This window comes from Rhamphochromis longiceps, linkage group LG8, assembly GCF_057381845.1.
Source record: "Rhamphochromis longiceps isolate RC_006_pf linkage group LG8, R_longiceps_female_GT1.1, whole genome shotgun sequence".
In the NCBI taxonomy this organism is placed as follows: Eukaryota; Metazoa; Chordata; class Actinopteri; order Cichliformes; family Cichlidae; genus Rhamphochromis; species Rhamphochromis longiceps.
This window is the reverse complement of record NC_140564.1, coordinates 30,809,719-30,833,964: the sequence shown is the minus strand read 5'-3', so window position 1 is coordinate 30,833,964 and position 24,246 is coordinate 30,809,719. Positions and strand designations below refer to the sequence as shown.

General features: G+C 38.4%; 2 protein-coding genes across 2 annotated transcripts; one reads left to right on the top strand and one right to left on the bottom strand.

Annotated features, from left to right (window-relative positions):
* Positions 1-1,994: 1,994 nt before the first annotated feature.
* On the bottom strand, positions 1,995-12,722 carry cdk5rap3 (CDK5 regulatory subunit associated protein 3). Its single transcript, XM_085416992.1, has 14 exons — positions 12,562-12,722; positions 12,243-12,291; positions 11,958-12,089; positions 11,264-11,364; positions 11,115-11,163; positions 9,414-9,592; positions 9,016-9,152; positions 8,088-8,232; positions 7,759-7,866; positions 6,503-6,584; positions 6,305-6,393; positions 3,611-3,816; positions 2,379-2,550; positions 1,995-2,135 (listed from the first exon to the last, which is right to left on the bottom strand). The coding sequence occupies exons 1-14, from the start codon at positions 12,565-12,567 to the stop codon at positions 2,070-2,072; spliced, it is 1,521 nt and encodes a 506-aa protein (XP_085273118.1). The 5' UTR covers positions 12,568-12,722; the 3' UTR covers positions 1,995-2,069.
* Positions 12,723-15,062: 2,340 nt separating this feature from the next.
* On the top strand, positions 15,063-23,303 carry prr15lb (proline rich 15 like b). Its single transcript, XM_085416991.1, has 2 exons — positions 15,063-15,237; positions 21,279-23,303. Exon 2 carries the CDS (start codon positions 21,306-21,308, stop codon positions 21,636-21,638), a length of 333 nt encoding a protein of 110 aa, XP_085273117.1. The 5' UTR covers positions 15,063-15,237; positions 21,279-21,305; the 3' UTR covers positions 21,639-23,303.
* The last annotated feature ends 943 nt before the right edge of the window (positions 23,304-24,246 follow it).

Here is a 24,246-nt window from a genome sequence, read left to right as displayed (position 1 = left end):
CACGCAAAATTACGTGAAAAGGGGGAAGTTAGTTTACTTAAAATATAATTGGAACATTTAGGAAATCTTGGATTTCCTTTCTTTTTCGTTTTTTGAGTCAATTATCGGCAGCTTTACTTTTCAAGGTTCAAGCTGGGGACAAATTCAGTGCATTCTACAATTGCAGGCCATTTTCTGGCCCAGCCATGAATTTGAAAACAATATGCACAAAATATTTTAAAAAACATCTGTCCTGAGACTAAATGTAAACCTAGTTGTTGAAAAGTGGTTTCAAAATATAATTTTAAATACAAAATAGCTCTCCAGAACCCAGAAAAAAAATCAGTGTTAAGTTATAAATCCACGTTTTTGTTTTGATTTTATTGACCTCTCTTGGAACTTTTAAACCATTTTTATTTTTATTTTGTAATTGTCCATAGCAGGTTGTGCCTCACAGCATATGTGCAACGCTGTTACTGAAACCTTTTTAGCCTGTTAAACAAGAACTAGTGGTAACACTGTGTCATCATTCATATGCTTTGTATTTTTCCGACCCTTTTTTGCATTGGGACAGTCTAAAAAGTGCAGAACGGGAAAGCACATTGCATGCATATTAAGTAATAACTTTACAGCCAAAGTGTCCTTTTCATAAAACACAGCGGCCCTTTATTCTGCTGTAATATTGTTGGAAATATTGAGGGAATCACTTTGTTACAGTTGGTTACTGCACTTTTCAGCTAAACAAAGTGGTAATGTTGAGCTGAATTAGTCATATTTTAGTCATATTTGTTATGACTAATGTCATTGACTAATTTTCATTTTCCGTTTTTCCCCTCATATATTTATGAGGACTTTTTTTTTAGGTAAAAATATTCATTTTTATTTAGCTAAGTTTTGACATAAATTTGACCTTTTTCTTAGTGTTTTCTTGTAAATTTACAACTTAAATATTGTAAATTCTTGATTTACAAGAATTTGTAAATCAAGAATGATGAGTTGGGGGTGATTTAATCACCTTCACCCAGTCTTTTAAATTTCAAATATTTAGTTTTTTAATTATAGTGAGTCTTGAAAGCAATGACAATGCTTTTCAATGATAATAAAATGAAAATGTATTTATATTATAAATATATTTAAAGAGGTTTGTAAGGTTCCTTTGCAGTCATAATAACATATAGAAGTCAAAGTATGACATTCATATTATGGATGCATAGTCTAAAGAAACAAAACACACATACGGAAAAACAAAATAAACCAGAAAATTCTGGCAAACATCAGCGACAAAGAAGATCTTGTTCTTCAGCCAGTGGTCATGAAAAGTTTTCATCATTTCCGACGCGGCTTCAGTGAATAGTACATGGCTCAGCTGAAGGTCCAGATGCATCTCTCAGGTCTTTGATGGATTTATTCCTATTTCTTAATGACATGACCTTCAGATACTGTTCATCTGCTGTTTTTCAAAAATGTTTTCAAGTCTGTCGCTCCTTTTGCCCCAAACTTGTCCAGTTTCCTCAAATTTCTTAAGGTCACACTGCACGCTACGCAGTGTGTTTGTTTTTTGGCCAATAGCTTTTTTAGAATCACCTTGTTGGTGCAAATATACCAGTTTATAACTGCAAATCAGTGTTGTCTTTGGCATTTTTCAAGCATTCCTCTGAAAATGGTTAGGTACAAGGACTGGACTGAAAATGAGTGAAAAAGCAGTCAATGTCCAAAGAAAAACTTCAGAGGTCCACTTTAGAAAAATTTCAAGAAAATCGGGTTTCTTGGAAGCGAAATATAAAGAAATGAGTGGTGGCTCCGGACTCTTGGACAGTAATATATTTTGTTTTAATACAGGGGCATCAAAACTTGAAACCTGCTTAAAATCCAGTTTTATTCCCTGGTTTTAAACCAATCCTAACAATACACAAGTTATTTTTATCACGTTTTAGTATTTTCAACATTGTTTGTTTCTTTATCTCTACAGCAGTTATACAAAAACGCAAAGAACAAAAAAAAAACCCCAACAAAAGTTTACATTAAATATCACTTTTTTAATTTCTGTTGTAGATCATGACAAAATATTTTCAGTGACTGTCTGAAGTTCACTAAATATTAACCCCCATCAGGTTCACAGGCCTGTTGTGGTATCGCTTTGAAATGTCTGCCTCGATCTGTGAAAACAAACATAACAATCATCAGTTACTTCTGAGAACATTGTCGGCGTAACACTTAGAATTTGTACCGTTTCCATGTCACATAGAATATGAATACCTTTATGTGTCTGCTCATATTTAAACAGAGATCTCACAATGACAGTTTTCAGTATTTTCTGCTTCCTGCAGCCTCCTCATTTGACATAGTTAGTAAATTATCCACCGTGCCAACAGAAACAAATACAAAAAATAATGCTGTACCAGCTTCTGGAGTTCCCGGGTGCATCCTGCCAGCAGGTCAACACGAGGCTCCAGCCTGGACTGCTCCTGCAGGGCTTCCTGCCTCTTCTCTGCCATTGTGGCTCCTTTCAGCACCAGAATGTCAGCCTGCTTCATTTTCTGTCTCAGCATCTCTGACACGCGCTCAACATACCTGAACACGCACATCACATTAAAAATAATGAACAAAAGGTGCAACATTTCTGATGCATACAAAGGGGTTTTTCCACTTTATTTAAAGACTGATGCTCATGATAGAAATGATTTATGTCATTTATACTGAATAAGTGGCTCTGTATTGTAGCGGTTAACTTATTTGCCTAACAAGCAAAAGAGCCCCAGTTTGAGCCCACAAGGAGTCACAGAGGGGTTTGTGTCAGGAAGGGCATCTGGTGTAAAAATCTGCCAAATCAAATATGCAGAGCTACCCGCTGTGAATAAGTGAGCAGCTCAAAGTAGCTTATATTATTTATACAGAATAAAATGTATTGTCAGTGTACTTTACATAAAAAAGGACCTGCTACAAGGCAATTAATTAAGCATTCTATACTTTAATTTCCCTTCTACAGAAGAGAGACAGAATAATAAAAGTTAACTGTCTCTTAAATCACAGCCAGTTATGGTAGAAATGAATCACAGAGCTAATCACACTAACCACAGACATGAATGTCAAGGTAATATCAGGCTTGCAATTGTTTATCTGCAAAGGTTTTTTCTGGGTCTGATTGGAGAAAGGGGATCCTTAAGAGTACAGAAACTCCAGATTTTGTGGCACAAATTCTAACTTTCACTTTCTGAAATAAGCACAGGGATGGGGAACTCCAGGTCTCAACGGCCGGCGTCCTGCAGGGTTTAGATGTGTCCTTGATCCAACACGGGTGATTTAAATGGTTAAACGACCTCCTCAACATGTCTTGAAGTTCTCCAGAGGCCTGGTAATGAACTAATCATTTGATTCAGGTGTGGTGACGCAGGGTGAGATCTAAAACCTGCAGGACACCGGCCCTCAAGGCCTGGAGTTCCCCACCCTTGCTCTAAGCTATAAACTTGTTAAGCTATTATATACAAAAGTCACAATAAAGTGCTAAAAGAGAAGTTTGAAATGATAGTTCTTCATCTTATGTGTGTTATTTTACAACAAGGTTATGTATTCACATTGTTTCCTGAAATAGAGCTCAGTGGTGATCATGCTGATATTCTGGCGACCATCATACCGTGGAGAGGCGTGAATCATGAACAGGTGCTGCATCCGGAGAGAGGTGAGCCTCCCCAGAAGGTCCTGCACCTCAGACAGCATCGCCTGGATGTGTTCGCAGGTTTGGCCTTGGATGACCGAGGGGGCCTGCTGGAACTGGCTCATAGCTACCACATCGCCCTCTTCTCTCATCTCACTCAGACGCTGAGTCAGGAACACCTCCAGCTGCACCAACAAATGAAGCCAGAGTCATGCGTTAGTGACAGAAAACCAAATCTGGCATTCAAACACTTATATATAAATATCACAGTAAAAAATGCAATTGCACCTCAACAGTGGGAGCATTCCTTCAGGTGAAATATTGTTAAACTGAGATCCTAATCTTCTGTTATGTCTGAATGCATAAGACCATATCAGCTAAACATTTATCAGGACCAGATTTTTCTATTTAATCCACGTAAAAGATTATGAAATCACACCATCTGCCTTTATTGCCTCTTTCCTGAATTTCTGCAGTTCTCTCTGTGCAGAGGTCTTCCTTATCGCACCAGCAGCTGTTTAACCATGCAGCAGAGACACTCCTGACTAGTACCAAACACCGAAACCATGACCCAATTCCAATCCTTTTCACTTCATCTGGAGTATAAAGTGGCCGCCTCTGCATTTCACTGTTGCTATGCATTCGTCTTGATTCAGTGCTACAACTAGAAACTGTTTGACCTCAATCTTGGCGTTCTTTTTTCACCATTTTAACTTCATTCTTGCAGCTTTGTTGCCATCTCTTTTGAGCTTATCTAAAACTTTATAATGACATGTAGCCGCTGTGCTCACAAGAACGTCAGGCTGCTTGTTAGTGGTCTCAAAGCCTTCACCTTGATAACACACTGCAGCTACTTTATTCAGCTTTCTTGTTTTCTTTCTTCTTGGTTTACTTCGTCCTGACTGGATTGCTTACCTGCCAACATATGTATGTTTCTACAATCTGAAATAACCTTCTTAAAGGCATTTGAATTACATACACCAGCAATTTTCAGCTGCAGCTGTGTCTTTATTCTTACTTAGCCACTGCTACAGAGAAGAGACACACAAGGAGATTCTTCAAATCTGAAGTTATACTTTGAATACTACATTACACTTTACTGCACTATTATTCATGTTCAGTAGTACCTAAAACATGTGAATTACTGCAACCTGTTTGCAGTGTGCTCTGCCTCCAGACAAAAATCAAATGAGGCAGGCTTCAGACACCCCCTGTACCCACTTAATTAAAAGTACAGATAGATGTGTGCTGCTCTGATGGCCTTGGGAATAAAATGTTTTGATTTGGATTAAATAATAAGTATGGTGCACACAACTACATGGATTGACTGCTAAAAACTGAGTCAACTCTTGAGTTTGGCTGTTAACGCAAACCTTGGACATTTTACCTTTTGTTCCACAACATGAAACACATGTAAATAGCTCACTGGTTAATATATTATGTGTACTAGAGAAGATGCTTACTGGCAAATGGCTAAATAAGACTGCAGATAAGTCGTCATCAAAGTGAATGCAGGAGGTGATGGTGAAGTCATAAGACTATGGCGTACTTTATTTGTAGCCTAATGGCAGAAATACCTTTGGTGGCTACAGTCATGTTTCAGACATCAAGATTTTTCTTGCGTCATCCCAACATTTACAGTCCCTCCTCTCACCCTCCACACTCCCTGCCTTTCCTTCTCTCTCGCTGCCTCCTAACATGCCTTCCCCCTTTCCTCTTCCTTTGCATTCGCCAACAGTAGCAAAGCTTTCACCAGCACTCTGACGAACATTCAGCACTGAAGGTGGTCTTCGTTAACCTGGGCTCTGACTGATCCAGTATGGAAATCTCATTCTTCATGATCCACATGTTTGATTTTGGCCAAGATTTTATGCCAGATGCTCTTTCTGACACAACCCTTCCCATTTATCTGGGCTCGGGACCAGCATTACACATACACTGGCTTGTGGACCCTCGCACAGTTGTGTTCCAACAAAACCTGTAGACGACATAAGCTTTAACCTTCCAGGAACAGGGTGTTCCTAACTTTTTGGGTGGCCAAGAAAAAACCCCAAAAGCATTTCCCCGGCACTTCTATCTGAAACTAAGCAGTTCAATTAGACCTTTTTCCTTAATTTAAATAGATTTAATGGCTTAGTGAGGAGACCTGTGGGACTAAATGATATTTACAAATTTTCATCATCAATAATTTTGTCCAGAACATTTTACAATCATCACACAACCTTAAGTTAAAATACAAATGTTCAACCTAAAAAACTGAGCAACACTTAGCTAGTCACTGAAAGGTCACTCCTTCTATCCTTCAAAATTTTAGTTTTTAAAAACTGCAATAAATATAAACAACAACAAAAGACTAAAACCATACAAATACAAATAAAATAAAAAATTACAAAATGTCCTCCGTGTCAGTCTGTGGAACTGTTACCTTACACGTTTTTGTCTGAAAGTTAAAACTGATGCTGTTAAATGCTTTTCACTATCATTCACTCCAAACACACCAGCAAACCTGGTGTGTTTGGAGTAAAACAAAACGTTTTTAACAACACACTCTCCCTCTAAGCTGCTTAATGCTCCACTTGTGTGTTCTGCCTATAGCTTTATATCATTAGGCTATATACAAATATATGTGGGTCTTCTTGAAGTAATTTGAGATCGAATGACTGTAGTCTTTACCTCCATCAACTCGTCAATGAACCGGCTGCGTGACTGAGGGTTTTCCAGTATAGTTAGAGCATCTTCACCCCTCGCCACTCCCTCAGGGCCTTCAAAATAAAATGAGTCTTTTTTAGCAAATGGACATTTCAGCAGCTGAGCATGTGACAGCTGCAAACATAAAAAGGATTAGAAGGGGGAAAAAAAAAAGTTTCTCACAGTCTGTGCCCACATCCACAATTTCAATTTCAATGGGAGCTTCTGCGCTGTCACCCCAGTCGATACCGCCTGCCCCGGGGTCCTGATGAGGGAGACGGAGAGAGAATAGTTCAGCCTTTTACCTCCCATTACTCAACTGACTACCTTCTCCCAAAAAGTAATCAACACTGTGGTTTATTACAGCTTTTTCTGCCTGGCATAGCTCTACAGTACTTTTAGACATTTTCACCCAATATATTCTGTAGTTCCGCAATCATGTAACCATATACTTTTACTTTATCCAGCAGTTCTCAAACTTTTTCTGGCATATTCCCTTCAGAACCTGAGAGATTGCACCAAACAGAACAAAATGTATTATCAAGCATTAACAATTATAATGAAAGAACAAAAAAACAAACCAAATTTAATTTGACTTTATTAAAAGTTAACAAAAATGCCATTAAAGCGTTTTTAATATTTTATGGTGCAATGTTTTTGACCATTCATTCATAGCGCCTGTATATTCCAAGCAACTATACAGTAAGATATCTATTTTGACCATTTATCCATTAATCTGAGGTTATGCTTGACTCAATGGCCACTTCCTACACACACCGATGTTGCAACACAATACATCACCACAACATTGTATACGTCACTCACTGCAGTCTCCTGAAATTAATTGTGTCTCTGCAGGGAAAAATATACCTGGTAGTGCGTCACTCAAACAAAAACAAAAAAAGTGTCTTTTATTTTCAATTTTTTTCTAATTTTCTTGAACCCCCCACCCCACTCCCAAACCTCTCTACTGGTTCTGTTCACTTGCAGGACCCTGCACTGATAGACTGTGGAGATGCAATTTTCCACACCATTGGTTGTGCCAAAGAGCTGGAGTTGCATGCCGTAATGGCACAAATTATGTTGCAAATTGCTGCACATAAGGGGGACAATAGCGAGCAAGCAACTTTGCTTTAGTGGAACCTACACAATGAAAAAAAGTTTTCATTATTATTGTTGTTATTATTTTACCAGGCTTCATATGTACGATTTACCTTGTAGTTTTAGCCAGTTATTTTTGGCCATTTGTATGTTAACTTGTGACCTATTTGGTGTTAATCAGCTTGCTAACATGTTTTCACACACACTGAATTTCTGCTGCAAAATTCAGGCACTGCAGCTGGTTTAAGATGAGGATGTACCTTTAAAAAAAAATCACTATATCATATATCATTGTTTTAGAGAAAAGGATGCAACGCAGACGTGTTCAGACGCCCTACCTTGGAGTTCGGCTCCAGGCTGATTCCCCAGTCTATTCCATCCTCGGCTGTGATGCCTGAACTCACACCCAGGGAATCTGATACTTTGCCAAAGTCGCCCCAGTCGATCTAAAACAGATTTTAGAAGACGAAGCAAAAACAGCGGTAAGAAAGGACTCCTGCTGTGAGTGGACATTTGGAATCACTTTGAAACATGCAGGCATTTACTGATAATTTCAATTATGGCCCAGTTTACATAGTGAACTGCATTAAGATAGAATAATGAATGGTTCTTACTAGTTTTAATTATATGAGCACAACAACAAGAATACACATGCAGTAAAACTAACCGTGTCCTCTGTGATGGTATCAGGTGGTGATTCACCCACAACTGGCCTTTCAACAACTGTGGGGACTTTCCCCGTTCTCCACTCATAAAATGTTGCATTCCCTCTTTTTTGGGCAAATGTCAGCATAGGGAGTACTGGCTCAGACCTACAAATGACAACATGTGAGCTCATGTGACCCAGCACAAACATTATCTATGGTTTATGTAGTTAAACAGAACAGAAAGTGTTTCTTTCAAGTTTACTTTCTTAGTTTTTTGTGAACTGCTCTAATGGATATACACCGATGTTTGAGCTGTATCTGCAAAAATATACATTTGAGTGAAACTGCGACAAAACAAAACATAATATTTTAAGTCTGGATGATAAACTGGATTTCAGTTACAACTGAAAATAATTTAGCTTCCAATATTATGAAAACACAAAGTTTTTACACTGAAAGCTGCAGTTGCCCAGTCACAGATGCATTTATAAAGGCCTTTCATGCTTTTTTGGTCCAAGCACACATCAACATGTGGACTGGAAGAGTCAACCACTTTACCTCTGATTAGCAAAGGAGCTGCTTTAACTCATGAGTGAGCCTTTGGACAACCTGGTCTATCTTGAACGAGTTAGGATCATGAAACTTGAAGGATCATTAACAGTTGCCTGCAGCCGGCTTTGTCTTTTTAACTCAGATTGTCTCTCATCCCATCTGTTTTTGGCTCACTCTTCACAGAATGGCCCACCTTTTATAACTCAATTATTAACTTGTTTTCAGTTTGAACGACATTTAAAGTTCAAGGAGATTCCCCGTGAAAAGTTTTTAACCATTTGTTAAGTTTGTAACTAACCAATTTTAAATACTTAAGATTTCAATATTGCCCAAAATAACAGAAATTATGTTTTTTTTCCCCCATAACATGGCATCTCTACTGTATCCCTTACTCACCAGTCACAGACAAAGTTTGTAAAGGCAGCATAAAGTTGTATTTGCTCTTCGAGCCTCGCAGCATCCTTCCCGACTTCGTCAAGAACCGCTGGCAAGTCCTTCACCAGAGCCTGAAGCTCTCGAGGAACATTTTCACCCTGTAAGAAGCAAATAAGTCAATCAAAGGCTCAGAAATCCTCACATAGCACACGATTGTTAAAGCTTTTCCACCAGCTTCCTGTGAAGTTTAGATTTGAGTTTAAAATCTTTGTTCTTACATTCATGGCCTTACAGGGTGAGGCCCCCGCCTAAGGTTACTGCTTTCTGTTCACATTCGCATCAATCAGTTAATAAAATGCGTAACTCTGAGTGTTTGTGTCTGAATATTCTCCTAGAGGTGTGCACGTTCTTGCACGTACTGTGATGCCATACTGTTTGCAGGCAGCATAGTAGCGTTCCCTCAAGTCTGCAGCTGAGCTCTGGCACTCCACCTCCCGCCTGCTCAGCTCCTGCTGCAGCTGCTGAGCTTTGGCCAGCTGCCTCCTCAGAGCCGGGCCTTCGTAGCTCACGTTGCGGCTCAGCAAGCTGGCCAACTCCACTGGGACACACAAACACATTTTTTATCATTCAGCACATGCAATTATTTTGTTTCTTCAGCTGGATTTTGTGGTCGATATCCTAAGCTACACAAATGCAGCAGCAAAATTAACACTTATAACCTTCCTGCTTTAAAAGAGGGAGCCTACAGGTATAAGCAAGTTAAATCTTGACTTAAATCAAGACTTCAGGAACTTTAACATATCTTAGACTAAATTTAAGGGCTGGAAAAATACACCAAAAACCACAGACTGTATAACAGATACAGCATAGCTTCAAGATCTGAAACAGCAATGGGAAGTGCTTTAATGCTGCATTCTTTCCATCCAGCAGGGGGCGACTCCGCTACAGCCACCAATTACATACAGTCTATGGTGAAAATACACTCTTTTAAAGTAAAGTTAAAAATAATCACCAAGACAAAATATAAGGTGGTTCATGTTGCTAGATGTCAGTTTTAGCTGCTAATTTAAAGTTTTCTAACCATAGTGAAGTGACTTCTATATTCCTCTACATCAGCTGTATTTGATATTCACGTGTTAGACTTTGTACATCCACGAGGTCCTACTTGGGAAACTTGATCATTAGAAGGTGCACATAGAGCTCTGGAATTTAAAGAAGTTCTCTTGGACTTGCTTCGTGCTGCTATATAAGCAATCTGTACATGGAAAGTTTTACATTTTAGTCCCCAATGATTAATGATGATTAAACTGTTTTTCTGTTAAGGCAGCAGAGTTGTGAAATTTGTGACCACAGAACATCAGAAAACGCGGTTGAAAGAGTCGCAGTTCTGCAGACAGCAAACTGTGTGAAAATGAACTTTGGTTAACATGGTTGAAATTTATTTGCACTAAAGAATGCTTTTATATTTACTGATCCGGTTCATCTGTCTAAAAACTACAGATGAAAGTGAGCTTTTAGGTCAAATATATGCCTTGTTTATTGTCCCTACAAAATAAACAAGCTAAAAAAATAAAAATAGACAATATGACATAAAGTGACAACAAACGGTCTCATAAGCACTTTGTGTAAACAAGTAGACTCGTCTTCTTTGCCTTTTCCACCAGTATGTTACAAGGTCAGCATCCAACTGGGCCTAAACCAATTTCCCACCTGGACCCAAGTACAGGGGTCCCTATATTTAAGACATTCTTTTAGGCATAAGCTACAATAATTAGGTTAACCAGATACATTATCTCATTGCTAACTGGTTTAAAGCATATTAAACAGCATGAAAGTCTTAGCTGAACTATAAAGCATTAACACATGTTTGTACACAGTCGCATTTCACGACCTAAATGTTTAAATGGGACAAAAATAGCAGCACTGAGAGATGGAAATTTGCACATTAAGAAGACAAAAAACACTTAAAACTCATCCATACTGTCAGTAAATATGAATTAAAGATATTTTAAGATTTATTTTCAAAGGAGCCAAAGATACGTAGCTGTGTTCACAGGTGTTTTTATACTATAAAGAAGACATATTGATATGTCTTTCCCTTATTTTCCTAACACACTTACCCAAATAGACATTATCTGCTTCATAAAGAGACACAATCTCCTGCCAGTCCTATGAAAACAAAACCACAAGGGAGAAAGTTTTACAGCAGAAAACCCAAATAAAAAAAATCCCCTTAACATGTGACATTGACATGTATGAATCCTCTCACCTTCATCCTCTGTGATGAGTATCTGCCAAAGATGTTCTTGGAGGAAGCCTCAGTTCCCTTCAGGATCTCCACGATCCTCAAGCAGTGAAAGTAGTGAATGTCTGTCAGTGAAAGTAAACAAAGCACAGAAATAGATGAAGATTTAAAAGCAGTGCATATTAACAGCTGCTTAAAATACAATAAACACCAAAGCCATGCTCCTCTGCAACCCCTGCTGGTGTTGCAGTAGCAGTGCAAGAGTCTTTGGGAGTTGCCTGAGGTTAACTGCTAGTTGTCCAAAAGTTGTGCAAAAGCATGCCTGAGGTTGGCTTGGGAGGGACAGCACTTATTGCTAAACCCTGTGATGCTCTCCTGACTACCATTATTAGCTTAGATTAGACAGTATTTTAAAATAAGACCATTAAAAAACTCCAATGTTAGTCTCCACTTTGTTGCAGTCATTAGCAGGGTTGTAACACCACCTTAAAATAAGAATAATGATAACAACAAGAAAAAAAAAACATTAATAAAGTTGTGAAGTGGGGTTTAAGCCTGCATTGATGATTATAAAGTAACCCAAAACCTATATCTGGTTGGAAAGGGGAGTCCCTGAGAAGAGTAGAAATGGTGCTAAATAGCCTGCTGGGTCCATAATAGATTCATCTCTCAGAGAAGTGGAAGGATGGGTGGGTGTATTGAGTTGTAGGGGACCTACAAGAGCCGGAGAGGAGCGCCTTGATCTCCTCGTTCTCCGGCATGTCCTGGATGGCAGCATTGATCTTCTCCCTGATCACCTTCACTGCACTTTGCCATTTCAGGTTACAGTGCCTCCGATCCACCAGCCAGTCTGCAACCACACAGAGCAAGTTTACGTCTGTAACATCTGTTTCAGCCAGCAGGCTAAAGGACTACAGGGCTGTATTAGCTGCTTGTAGCTCAGCTGCAGAGGAACACATAGAAAAGCAAGTGCTTGTTTTAAATGTGCGTGTTTTTGTCTTACCTAAAAGTTTGCTGGTCTGTATGTCGATGGGAAGGTTCTGAATGTTCCGCTGAAGGGAGACAGCCAATAGATTTTGTTATTTACACCTTATTTAACTAACGTAAAGGACAATATCACATTAAACCGTTAGGAAGACATTGTGAATAAGTATCTTAAAAAATGTCATAGGACAGACTGTTTTCTTTGCTAACTTAAACTCAGTGTAAAGTGTTCATTTCTCTGTCACTTAAGTGGACTTTTGACTGTGTCAGCTAGCTAGCGTTAGCTCGCAGGCTAGTTTTTAAAGCCAGCTCGGAAAAAAAACTAAATTTAATCTCACCTCCATTATTTCCTTTTCTTTTTAAAAACGTTTCCGACCATTCAGGGCTTCATTATACGATTATATTCCGGTTTATATCCAGGATTATCATCACCATCCGGAGCTTTCCTGTTTATGACACGTTAGGAGAAAGAGAGCCAATAGGAGGAGGCGATGTTGCCATGTCGATAGCTGCATTTGGATTGGTGAATCGTCGTGGCCCCTGATTGGTGCAACTAATGAGACTGTCGCTAGAGGGCGGTAGTGTCACTTTACTTAAGGTCAGTTGTTCCCAAACTAAGAGTAGCCCATGAAAAATGTGGAAGAATACCTGGAAAATGTTGGCCATTTCTTGTTATGGGTCAGTCATTTGTTAAAAAAAAAGGTCTCATGATATTTCTTGCACAGTTAAATAAACATAAATGTAGTTTACCTTCAGAAAAGGAAATCTACATCTATCTATCTAGACAGTTATTACCTGCAAGCCTGTTAAAATAAAAACATTTGACACAGTTGTAACAAATGTGCTCCAATTTCTTTAAAAATGTATTTAAATTATTCTGGTTCTGTGTCTACATCTCATTTATATCTCTCTTTATTTGTTTATTTCATGCTTTCCTATATACTTATTACTCTATTATCCAAGCACACTATTGTAAGTATGCTATTTCTTTGCACTTAATGCTTTGCATGTTTAAATTCATGCACAAAATTGAGGGGAAAAGAATCAGAACATTAATCCAAAGTTTTATATCCACAAATAGGAAATTTTGAATTCTAAACTTAAATTTATTGTTTAAAAAAACTTAAAAAATGAAATTTGTTGAAATGAGACGATGAAATGATGAGAAATGGGCTAGTGGAACAAGAAGCTCAGACGTGGACATGGGATGAGAACATGGCGCTGTTGGAATGCCACTATGCAATTAACCCCAACAGAAAGGGTTAAATGAAGAGGATGTGGGACCTCTGGACTTTTTGATGCCCAACATCTAGACCAACGGTGAAAGAACTAGTAACTCAGTGTTCCAGCATTCGGAAGAAGCAACTGCTATCACAGCTGGAGATTGATGAGGTACAACACAAATGCTACAGCAAGGGGGAGCCAGGATGTCAGGTCAGGAGGGAGATCATCACCCCCACCCGAGATGTGGTACCAAGCCCAACAACTGGTGTGTTGAAGTCATTGAGTGAGACCTCAGCGATTAGTAGATCTAAGACCACAGCAACCTTCCTGAACAGGGTTTATAGTAACCATTACAGTGGCAGACATCCCAGAAAGGGTCTCCAGTATGAAGAGTCGGACAGGCCCCCGACATGATTCACTCCTGCTAGCTGAAGAAGCTAACTGCACAAAGGAACCAACTGCTAATAAAAGAGGCACAAGATCCCTGAGGATCCCCAGAAGGGACCAGTCCCATCCAACTACCAGCCAATAACCTGCCTCAGTACCACATGGAAGCTCCTGGCGGGCATCATATCGGCTAAGATGAACAGGCATGTGGCTCAATACATGAGCGGGGCACAGAAAGGAACTGGCGGAAACACCAGACACCAATTAACGTCACATTTTATGTCCATCTGTTATATTTTATACATTTGATAAGATATCATTATCTCATCAAATGTATAAAAAGGTTGCTCATAGGGGGTCATATGATTGTTGGGTTTTTCTCTGTATCTATGAAGCGCCTCGAGGCGACTTTTGTTGTGATTTGGCGCTATATAAATAAAATTGAATTGAATTGAATCATTATTAATACTTATTTATTTATGTTTGATTTTGGCCGTTCAGTGATCAATAACTAAACATTAAACTTTGTTAACTAAACTATTAACAAAACATTTATTTACTAAACACGTTTTTTAAACAGTTAAATGTGTCGTTACAGTTTTATTTTGTTCATTATGTAACATAATTTTAAATATGAGAAAACAGAGACTGACACAGTGTATTATTGTTATTGAAAAAAGTGATATGGGTGAAAAACAACAGTAATAATTCAACAATTTGGCTTCTTGTGAACTCCAGACTGGACAAACCTGAAAACACAAGCATTAAATCCCTGCAGCAACAGAGTTTCTGTAGTGGCCTAATTTCAGTTCATTTGAATGGTGACCTAACTTGCAAATTCAGCGTCTATTCACTGTCTGTGATTTTAAACAAGCCATGCAAAGCAGCTCGATTGCTCTCGTTCTCTCCCTCCAGCTTAAAGCCATCACAAAGACTTATGTAAGAGAAAATGCTCAGTGAAAGGTGACTTTATTCTGACTCCAAAGTCCACATTAAAACAATACTTGGATTTAAAGTGAGACTGATAACGGGGGTTTTATTTACAGTTTGGAAAGCCAATCACCTCTCAGGTTCACATTAGCCCTGATGTCAGAGATCTTGATATGGGACTGAGCTGAAAATCACATGGCTGCAACATTTACTCAGTCATGCACTCAGCTGGGCGGGCTCTAGGTGTGTGTGTATGTGTGTGTTTGAGGAGGGTGTGTGCTAAAGAGGAGTGCAGAGGGACAAGGTAAGAGGGAGAGGCAGAGGGAGAGAGATGCTGCACCTGTGCACGCTCACCTGAGGAGAGGAAAAAGATTCCACAGAAAAACAAAGAGAGGAGATAGAAAGTTTGTAAGCATGGTGAGACAGTGTCGCATGTGAGAGAGTCCCCTTTCAGCCAGCACACTGTGAACAAGGTAAGAGAACGAGCGCACCTGAAAGCCTCCAATGAACTGCAGTGGAAACTAGACTTTTATCTGTGCAAGAAATACACATTTAACTCTAATTACAAAAATCAACATGCTACTTCCATCTTTTTCGCTGGTATTTCCACAGCTCAGCAACCCTGATCAACATATTAGAACTGCAGTACTGTATTTGTATAGCCAAACAACAGCTAAAGTCAAATTTCCAAGTGAAAATGTCAAAAGTTTTTTGTTTCTAGATCCTTAAGTTGGAGAAACGACTTTAGTTTTTCACAGTATGTAGATGCAAACTGGATATTTTTGAGTTTTTCAGGGACAAAAACAATAAATATGGAGACATTAGCTTGGGTAACTTGAGGTGAGTGCTGTGTTTTAACAGTCAAATTATGGCTGAAGTAAAATTCTTTGGAAAAGAGGCCTGACTTTCGATGATTTCAGCCTCTCAAAAGTGAAAACTTGGGGTTTTTACTTGTCTTATATCAAACAAATTCAGAGTTTGAGAGCTTTTGATTTACAGAAGAAAACATTGGAAGAAATCAGCTTGAGCTGGACAAACTGTGACACATTTTGACCTTTGCCACTGTTTTTAAAGACAGTTAATTGAATAATTAAAAAGGGTTGAAGCCTGAAGGAGACACTAATGCATTATCTTACATCAGAAAATATTAGGAGGCCCACAGGGTTACTATGCATGCTAAATAACATAGTGCAGATATGTTTTAACATGATTTTATTTGTCATGTTTGAGCTGGTTAGAATAACACTAAGTCATAAAAGAGCTACAGTCACAAATTAACCTTTTTGGACTTTGCACCTGTGTGAAGTTTACAATTCAATCAGCCTGTGGATTTTTGTGACCTTTGAGAAGGCAGGAAGGCCTCTGGAACAAATGACTAAAAGACATTTTTATTAATGGAAATAATCAGACGAGCCAAAAAAACTTTGCTGCTAGGGGTCAACAGCAAGTCTGGTACAAGGGATGAAACCTGAGAATCTAGTGAACCTTCAGTTTAAGTTACGAGGGCAGCAAAGCCCTCGGTGCCCTTGGAGGCTCCTCTCTGTCTTTCTGCGGCTCAAAAGTTATTCTTTTCAAAGACTTTGCAGGTCGTTAGTGATTTCTGATTGTGCGCCACAGTTCCTGCTGTGATCTCTGAGGCTTTGCTTGGGCGGCTCACCCACACATAACAGAATACATGGTAACTTATTAAAATGGAGGGCCTCCTTTGTGTCAACAGGAGTTTTTGTCTCAAAGGTCATATCTAAGTCAAACACGGCATTCTTTTGGAAATATGTGTGCATATCGACAAGCTGTCTTACTTAACATGGTGTGAAAGTGCCGAGAAGGTATTCTGTCTTGTAGAAGCTGTTTTGATGGAGAGTCAAGAAAATTATGCAAATGCTCTGTAAATGTTTGCTATGAAGAAACCTGTCCTTTTTGTGTAGGAATAAACAAACAGATGATGAAACAGAGAGAAAAAATGCTAAAATCTGAGGAATGTGACATAAAAGAAGCTATGGAAACCCAAGTAAACACATTGAAGTGGTTCAGACCCTTGTAAAAGCTCTTCTTGGTGAGCAACTATCTGTTACCTGAGCATCTGTGAAAACCACACACCCAGGTTATTAAGCAAAGAGCAACCCCGGGTCCAGAGGAATAAATGTAAAAGGTGCCTGCATTGCTGTTTCCAAAACTTAAAATCAAAGAACCTTTGCACTCTTCGTTCGTGCCATTTGCCAAACATCACATGGGTCAGATAAGAGTAGGACGAGTGTTTCTTCAAAGTGCATAGACTCTTTATTTGCATAGGTGCTACATGATAAAATAACCACACCAAAGGGCCTGACTTCCTGTCAGCCATCATAAAAGAGAGCGATATGGCTGTGTTTGTGAAAGTCATAAAATCTGGTTTATGAGCCACGCTTTTATCTAAACACTTTTTTTAAATGTTTCATCCCAACCTTCAAGTTTAAGTTTTAAATGTTGCAGTGAGAGGTGGGGTTAATCTAAAATACTTAATAAACTGCTCACTATGTGTTTATCGCACATTCACGTTTTCATTGAATCTATCTGGTCCCCGCTTTAGTAAAGTAGCTCAACAAAATTCCTCTAAATTCTGGTAAAACTAAAATAAAAAGACCTCAGAGCTGGACTTACCATAATAGTCTCACTGATTGTGCTTACAACTACAGTAAAAATGCTATTATTTACAAGTTCACAGCTTATTTTGTGGTTTTGAGGACATGATGCACTGCTTTAAACGTGAAACTTACAAAATTCAGTTTAAAATATGTAAAGTAATTTCTGACTTTTTGTATTTTGGCAGTTTTACTTGGAAATAAACCATCAGAACAGTTGCAGGTTAGCTTTCTGTCAAGCAAAGGATCAATTTGAAAACTGTAAAGCCAAGCAAACACGCCTGCAGTTAAATGCAGTAAAATAATAATAAAAATATTCCTCAGAGATTTTGGTTCATGTTGACATGACAGCATCACACAGTTGCTGCACATCCATGATGTGAATCTCCTGCACCATTGCATCTCAAAGATGCTCTAATAGATTGAGAACTGGTGACGTTTGACATCATTTGAGCTTTGTGACATGGTGCGTTATCATCTTCCAACAACCAGCAGCAATATTCAAGCAGGCTTTGGCTTTTAAACAATGCTCAGTTGTTACCAAGAGGCCCAAAATATGCCAAGAAAATATCACCCACAGCATTACACCTCCGGCAGCCTGAGCCATTGATAGACTAATTTTGCTGCAGAAATTAAGACTCATCAGACCAGGCAAAGATTTTCCAGTCTTCTGTTTTGCAGTTTTGGGGATCCCTTGTTAACTGTAGCCTCAGTTTCCTGTTCTTAGCTGACAGCAGCGTTACCCCGTGTGGTCTTCTGCTGCTGTATCCTATCTGCTTCAAGGTTTAACATGTTACATAATCAGAGATGCTCTTCTGCATACTTTGGCTGTAGGAAGTGGCCATTTGAGTTTCTGTTTTCTTCCTATCAGCTCAAAGCAGTCTGGTCATCCTTTGCCCTCTGACATCATAGGGATTTTAATTATGTGGGAAAATCCCAGCTGATCAGCAGTTTCTGAGAAACTCAGATCAGCCCATCTGGCACCAGCAACCATTCCACGTTCAGTGTCACTTGAATCACCTTTCCTTCCAATTCTGATTATGGTCATCGTGACCAAGTCTAAATGCTGCCATGTGATTGGCTGATTAGATACTGAGGTTTAGGAGAAGCTGAGCAGGTGCACCTAATAAAGTGGCTGTAAGTGTATATTCTTTACAGACATAAGAATATATTAAAAGAAGGTGGAAGAAATAGAAAAATAAAGACACAAAACATATTTTCTGTGTGTATTCAAGATGATTTATGTAAGGCATGATCCGACCCATGAACATGTTTATGACCTCTTTGATACGATAAAAGAGTTGGCATGAAAGAGTCAGCGATTGCTCCATAAGGAAGTTATTTGACCTGTTTGGTTACCAGGTGACCGAGGACCACAGAGACCTGGGTGTATTATTCTGTTATCGTTACCTGTGTATGTATCCATACACCTGAAATAATACAGATGATATCACTTGATGAGAAAACCCAGAGGCTTTTGGTCATGTTGTGATTCTTAAGTGAACAACAGAAAGACACCCTTTGTCATTATGTAACACGTTTCCAAACTCCTGGTTCAGCATCGGGACGACAGCTTGCTTCCCCAGTATTTGCTTTCCTGACTTTATATCAGATCACATGCGAGCGATAGAGGATCCTGTGCAGATAATCATTAATTTATCAGCTGAGAGCAGAGTGTCAGGTGTTGCTCCCCCATTGGGTTACACCTCGTAATCACGGAGATGTGCACTGGATGAAGTAAGCCAGCCGTAGTATCGTCTGCTTTCTACAAACTAGTCCTGCACAGAGCAGCGGAGTAAACAGTGTTGTTTGTCTTTTTGAACTGGTTCACCAACAATGAGAGAATGATATAACATTAAAGGCATGATGTTCAGTGCAGACTGAGATTAATTTGAATGCAAATCTGCAGCAGAAAATTTGTACAAGTGAAAAATTTGCATCTACTTTTTGACATTAAATGTAAGTAATTGGAGCTATAGTTATTGTAAGTTAGCAGAACTTCAAATATTAATGCATTTTCCCTTTAAAAACCTTATAAATGAATTTCAGAATTTAAATCTTTTGATTACATGCTATATGTATAATTTAACTTCAGATCAATTAAAGTTCTTATCAAAGAACTTCAGTCACAGTTTTACAGCTTTGCTGTTCTCGCATGAATGTAAATAAAGGACATCCTGAGCAAATGAACTAAAACACAGAGGAACAAATATAAAACAATGAAGTGTGGCAGAGCATGTATAAATTTAACTAACATCCATAAATGACTGTTGCAAATCTCTGGGTTTTCCTACACTGTAATATCATTGCTTTAATCTTTATTAAACCCGGAAGCAAAACTGCTGAGATTAAAGGAGAATGCCCTGGGGCAATAGAGGTGGTACTAATTTAACATGTTTTTCAATAGCAGGAGAAACCAGAGCTACCTGGGGAAACAAGCGCAGCAGCATAGACAACACTCAAAATTCACACAGAAGCAGCTGCTTGGGGGCCCCCACATCAGCAGAGGGCCCCCAATTAATTTAATAAATATGTTAACTGACCGGTTTAATCATTCACTGTGAGCGCTGAGCTTTTGCAAGTTATTTATTATTAACATTCACTAACAATAACAACAATAACAGAAATGTCAAGGGGTGGTGAGCTCAGGGGATATTGTATGGAAACAGCAATTACAGTGTTAACCTATTTTTACTCTCTAGACAGTTAGTTTCCATTTAATTTATTTAACACTGTTTTTAAATTTGCGCTGTTACATAAAATAATATTTCGGTCTGTGGTAAATTCTTTGTGACTGTGCTGCCCTTTTGCACAATTTAAAAAAAATTTAAACAGTGAACTTGTTTTAAAAATCATCATCTGCTTGTTTATTGTATTTCTTTCCAGCACAGAATAACTAAGCCATTAGAATTGTTGTGTTAGATGCGTAATGCAGAAATGGTTTGGCAAGGGCAATATAGCTAATAGTGGCTTTGCTGACGTGGGTGGCTGAGGGCCTTTAATCAAATCCTGCTTAAGGCCTTGTAAAACTTTAGGCCACCTCTGTGTACGAGGCTTTGCAATTTACCACATAAAATCACCTTTAAATTATTTTAATTAATTCAAAATGGAAAAAAAAACAAGTAAGTGGAACTGGAGTTTATTTTATACAAACTACTGAATTACTTCTTAAAGTACATTTTGAGTTATGATAATCTAATCCAATGTTTTGTATTTTTATATTAAAACCTGAATTTTATTGACGTTAGCAAAAACAATTTGACAGAAAAAACATGGCTGATAATGGCGTCTCTCAGGGATCAACACCGGGCCCACTGTTAATTACTTTCAAAGTGCATTTATTCAGTGTAATTTCCCACTCAGAAGTGTAATGTACATTTTTATGCTGATGATGCTGTCTTGACTGCCACTACCAAACTTTCTCCAGCTTAGCCTTTCATGATTTCAGACCTTTAAATTAAAACTGGTTGCAAGTGATACATTAAAGTTTCATAAATACTTGGCTATTCAGTTGATTCGTAACACTACAAAGCTCTTATTTATATTGTTGACCAGGTATGAATAAATGTAAATGTTTGACTGGTTTCAAATCTTCCTCTGGTCAAATGATAGTGATAAAGAGACTCGGTATATTTCAAAATTCTACCAAGTTTTGATCTAGCTGTACATACTGTAGTTTTTTTGTGGCCTAGACCCTTTCCTGACTACATTTAGATATGCATTTATAGATGGAAATAAAAAGACTTTTTGTATAGATAAAGACTGACTAACATGGCTGCATTAAAACTGACAGAATAAATGCTGTTTTGAAGTGTACAAAGTAATGCTAAAACACTTTATTTACCTAGAATTCTTTGCTATTGCTCACCACACGCTAAGATCTCTGAACTTTACAGGTCGATCCTCCAGTCTCTGTTGGTGCCATGGCTGACTCAAGCTGGTGGAGGCTGACCTTCTCACGCAAGAAGAAGTCTGAATCCAAGGTTCTGTATGAAATCCCAGCAGAGCATGGCAGTAACACTGGGAACAAAGACCACCCAAGTAGTAACGGCTCTCCAGAACTGGACAGCCAGTTGAATGCCAAACTGGAGAAAATCGTCGATAAATCTGCCACCAAAGGACGCCACGTCAAGGTCTCCAACTCCGGCCGCTACAAGGAGAAGAAGAGGGTCCGCGTCACGCTGGCCGAGAACCCAAATCTGTTTGCAGACAACAACCTCAGTCAAGAGAATCATAAAAAGAAGACAGAGAAATAGCACAGAAAATGCACATACTTGATCAGTAATGTGTCATATACACATAAGAAGCTTCAAAGATGGCTTGAATGTATGCAAACACCACCATGTTGTCCTACATGTACTACTACTGTGCTACTATTCACCACACACAGGAAAACACAAGAAAAAAGACACTTAAATAAACAACGAGGTGTCAAAATTTAAACATCCACCCGGCAGACGGGAACTAAACACAGTCCTGGACACATTTTTCTCCAGATTTTCTGTCTTTTAACTTTTATATATACTTCCTTGTGCTCACGCTGTTGTTTTATATTTTCAAAAATGACATGAAGGAAAATTTGGGGAATTCTCGCCTCATGATTCAAATGTAACATTGGTGTCATTTAAGTTTTCATTTTTTAATGTTGTAGATGTAATGTTATGTTTCAGGTTTTTATGTTTTGTTAAATGTCAAAGGAAATTTTTATTACATTTTTATGACCAAAGACTTGACGTCACTGATTACATCTGAAACATTATGGTGGATGCTTTCAAATATAAAGGCCCCCAAAAGTATCAAGTCATCATTGAAAAGACTTGAATTTCTCAGCTCTAAGAAACAAAATGTTAAAGTAAATGTATTTATTTATATATCTATATACACTTGTCAAGTAAAATATCCCCAAACGGGGAAGGACAAACATCTTTCGTCCATCCTTGTTTCCACATGTTCTTAAATGAAAATTATAGATTGTATATGAAAGATTAATGTAACCATTAACGATCACCATGTTGATCTTGTCATCCAAACATGCAACAATGTCAACTTTTTCTCGAGGCAACAGTCAGTTTGACAACATATTTTGCAGCCACAAATATTAAACGTTTACTTGTGAGGAATACATGTGCAAATTACAGCTCTCATTGTCATGAATTCTAAGTTGACACCCTGAAAAATGCTCTCATGTTTCACATATGAAAAGATCTAAATTCACGTTGGTTTCCTTGGATGTAGAAGTTGGATAAGAGGGTGGAGTTCTAAATTATCAGCTAGCCCTAGAAAGCCTGATTAGATAGGTGCAGTCATAAACCGCAGAGTTTCGATAATGTTCAGTATCGGTCAGTACAGCTGATCACACAGGAAGAAAAGTGGCAGAAATTCCTTTAAAATGCTCTAAAAGGCACCAACATGGTTTAGATGTTTTGAAATGTACATGGCAAGCTACAGTTGCCTATATCAATGTCTGTCACTCCAGCCACAACCGTAATAATGCAAGCTTTAAGCCTTAATATGCTTTAAAAAAGTCAGTTCTTTAAAAGAAAATCATCCTCTCATAGTTGCTGTTAAGGGGGGAATTAGCTACAGGGACAAAATTCAAGCTGTAAATTCAGACTGACTCATATCTGGAGCCAGGCTTTTAGAGGAACTGCAGGTTTTGGCTTTATTTTTCGAACCTGGAGGTTGCCCCAGGTGACCGCGGTACAGTTTATGGATACAATCATATCAGAAAACATGACTTGGGTATGCTAATTGTGCTTTTGTACGAATCAAATATCTGTTTATGTCATTGTGAAATAACTTCATGCTGTTTTGTTGGTTTAACTGTCCAAATAACTCCTGCAGCCATTGCATGTGACACATCAACAACAAGAAATGCTGTCTGTAATTTTTTTCTGAGATGCTTTTTTGTTTGTAATAAATATAAAAGTTGTTAACATGTAAGATTTTCTTCTGTTTGTGCTGGAGTCTACAGCGAGGAGAGCTTTTAACATGCAGATGGTGGCCTGTTTAAACGCGATGATCTTGGTGAGGTCGTTCTTTGGGGTTAGTGAGCTGTTCAGCCTGTTCAGGGTGATATTTGACACCCTGTGGTCTGCTTCTGCATTTTGTAGTGGAGCTGCCCTGCTGTTAGCTGAGAAAATGACAGATATCATCGAGTGATTCACAGAAATCCACAAGTCAACAGTTAATCCATGAGAATATTGCATGTTTCTAGTGATTCTGAGTGATCGTGTTTCGCTGAATCTTGGTGTTTGTGTTAGCTGTGCTACTGACATCTGCTGGTCAAACGCACACTCTGTCCTCAGTTACAAATTAAAACTTTATTAATAGCTATTTTCCCACAGTTACTTCAAGCTATATACCACAATTTCATCCTCAAACAATACAGGACACACAACAGTTGGCACAAATGACATCACGTGCTCTTTTAATCTCACTATTAAAAGGCAGTCACTGCCATAGATTTAAGCCTGATACAATCAATTTAAATTAAGTTAACCACCAGTACAGGTCACATATTTTCCATTTGTAAGTGTAAAATCATATTTGTCACCAATTAGAAGAAAAATATACTTTAGTTGTTCAGTTAACAGACTTGTGATTTTTTCACGAGTTGCTAACACGACTGAGGCAGTAAACTCTGTCTAGAGACAACAATGAATTTGAAACAAATATTAGTTTTCTCATGAGGAACAAGCTCTCTTTGTCATAAATTCTAAGATGACACATTGAGCATGCTCTCATATTCCCCATATAAAAGCCTCTAAATTCATTTTTATATTTATTGTTCAGGTTATGGCCAAAGATGATGTTCTGAATCCATAATTAGCAAAACAGTCACACTTTTCTTTCTTTCTCAAG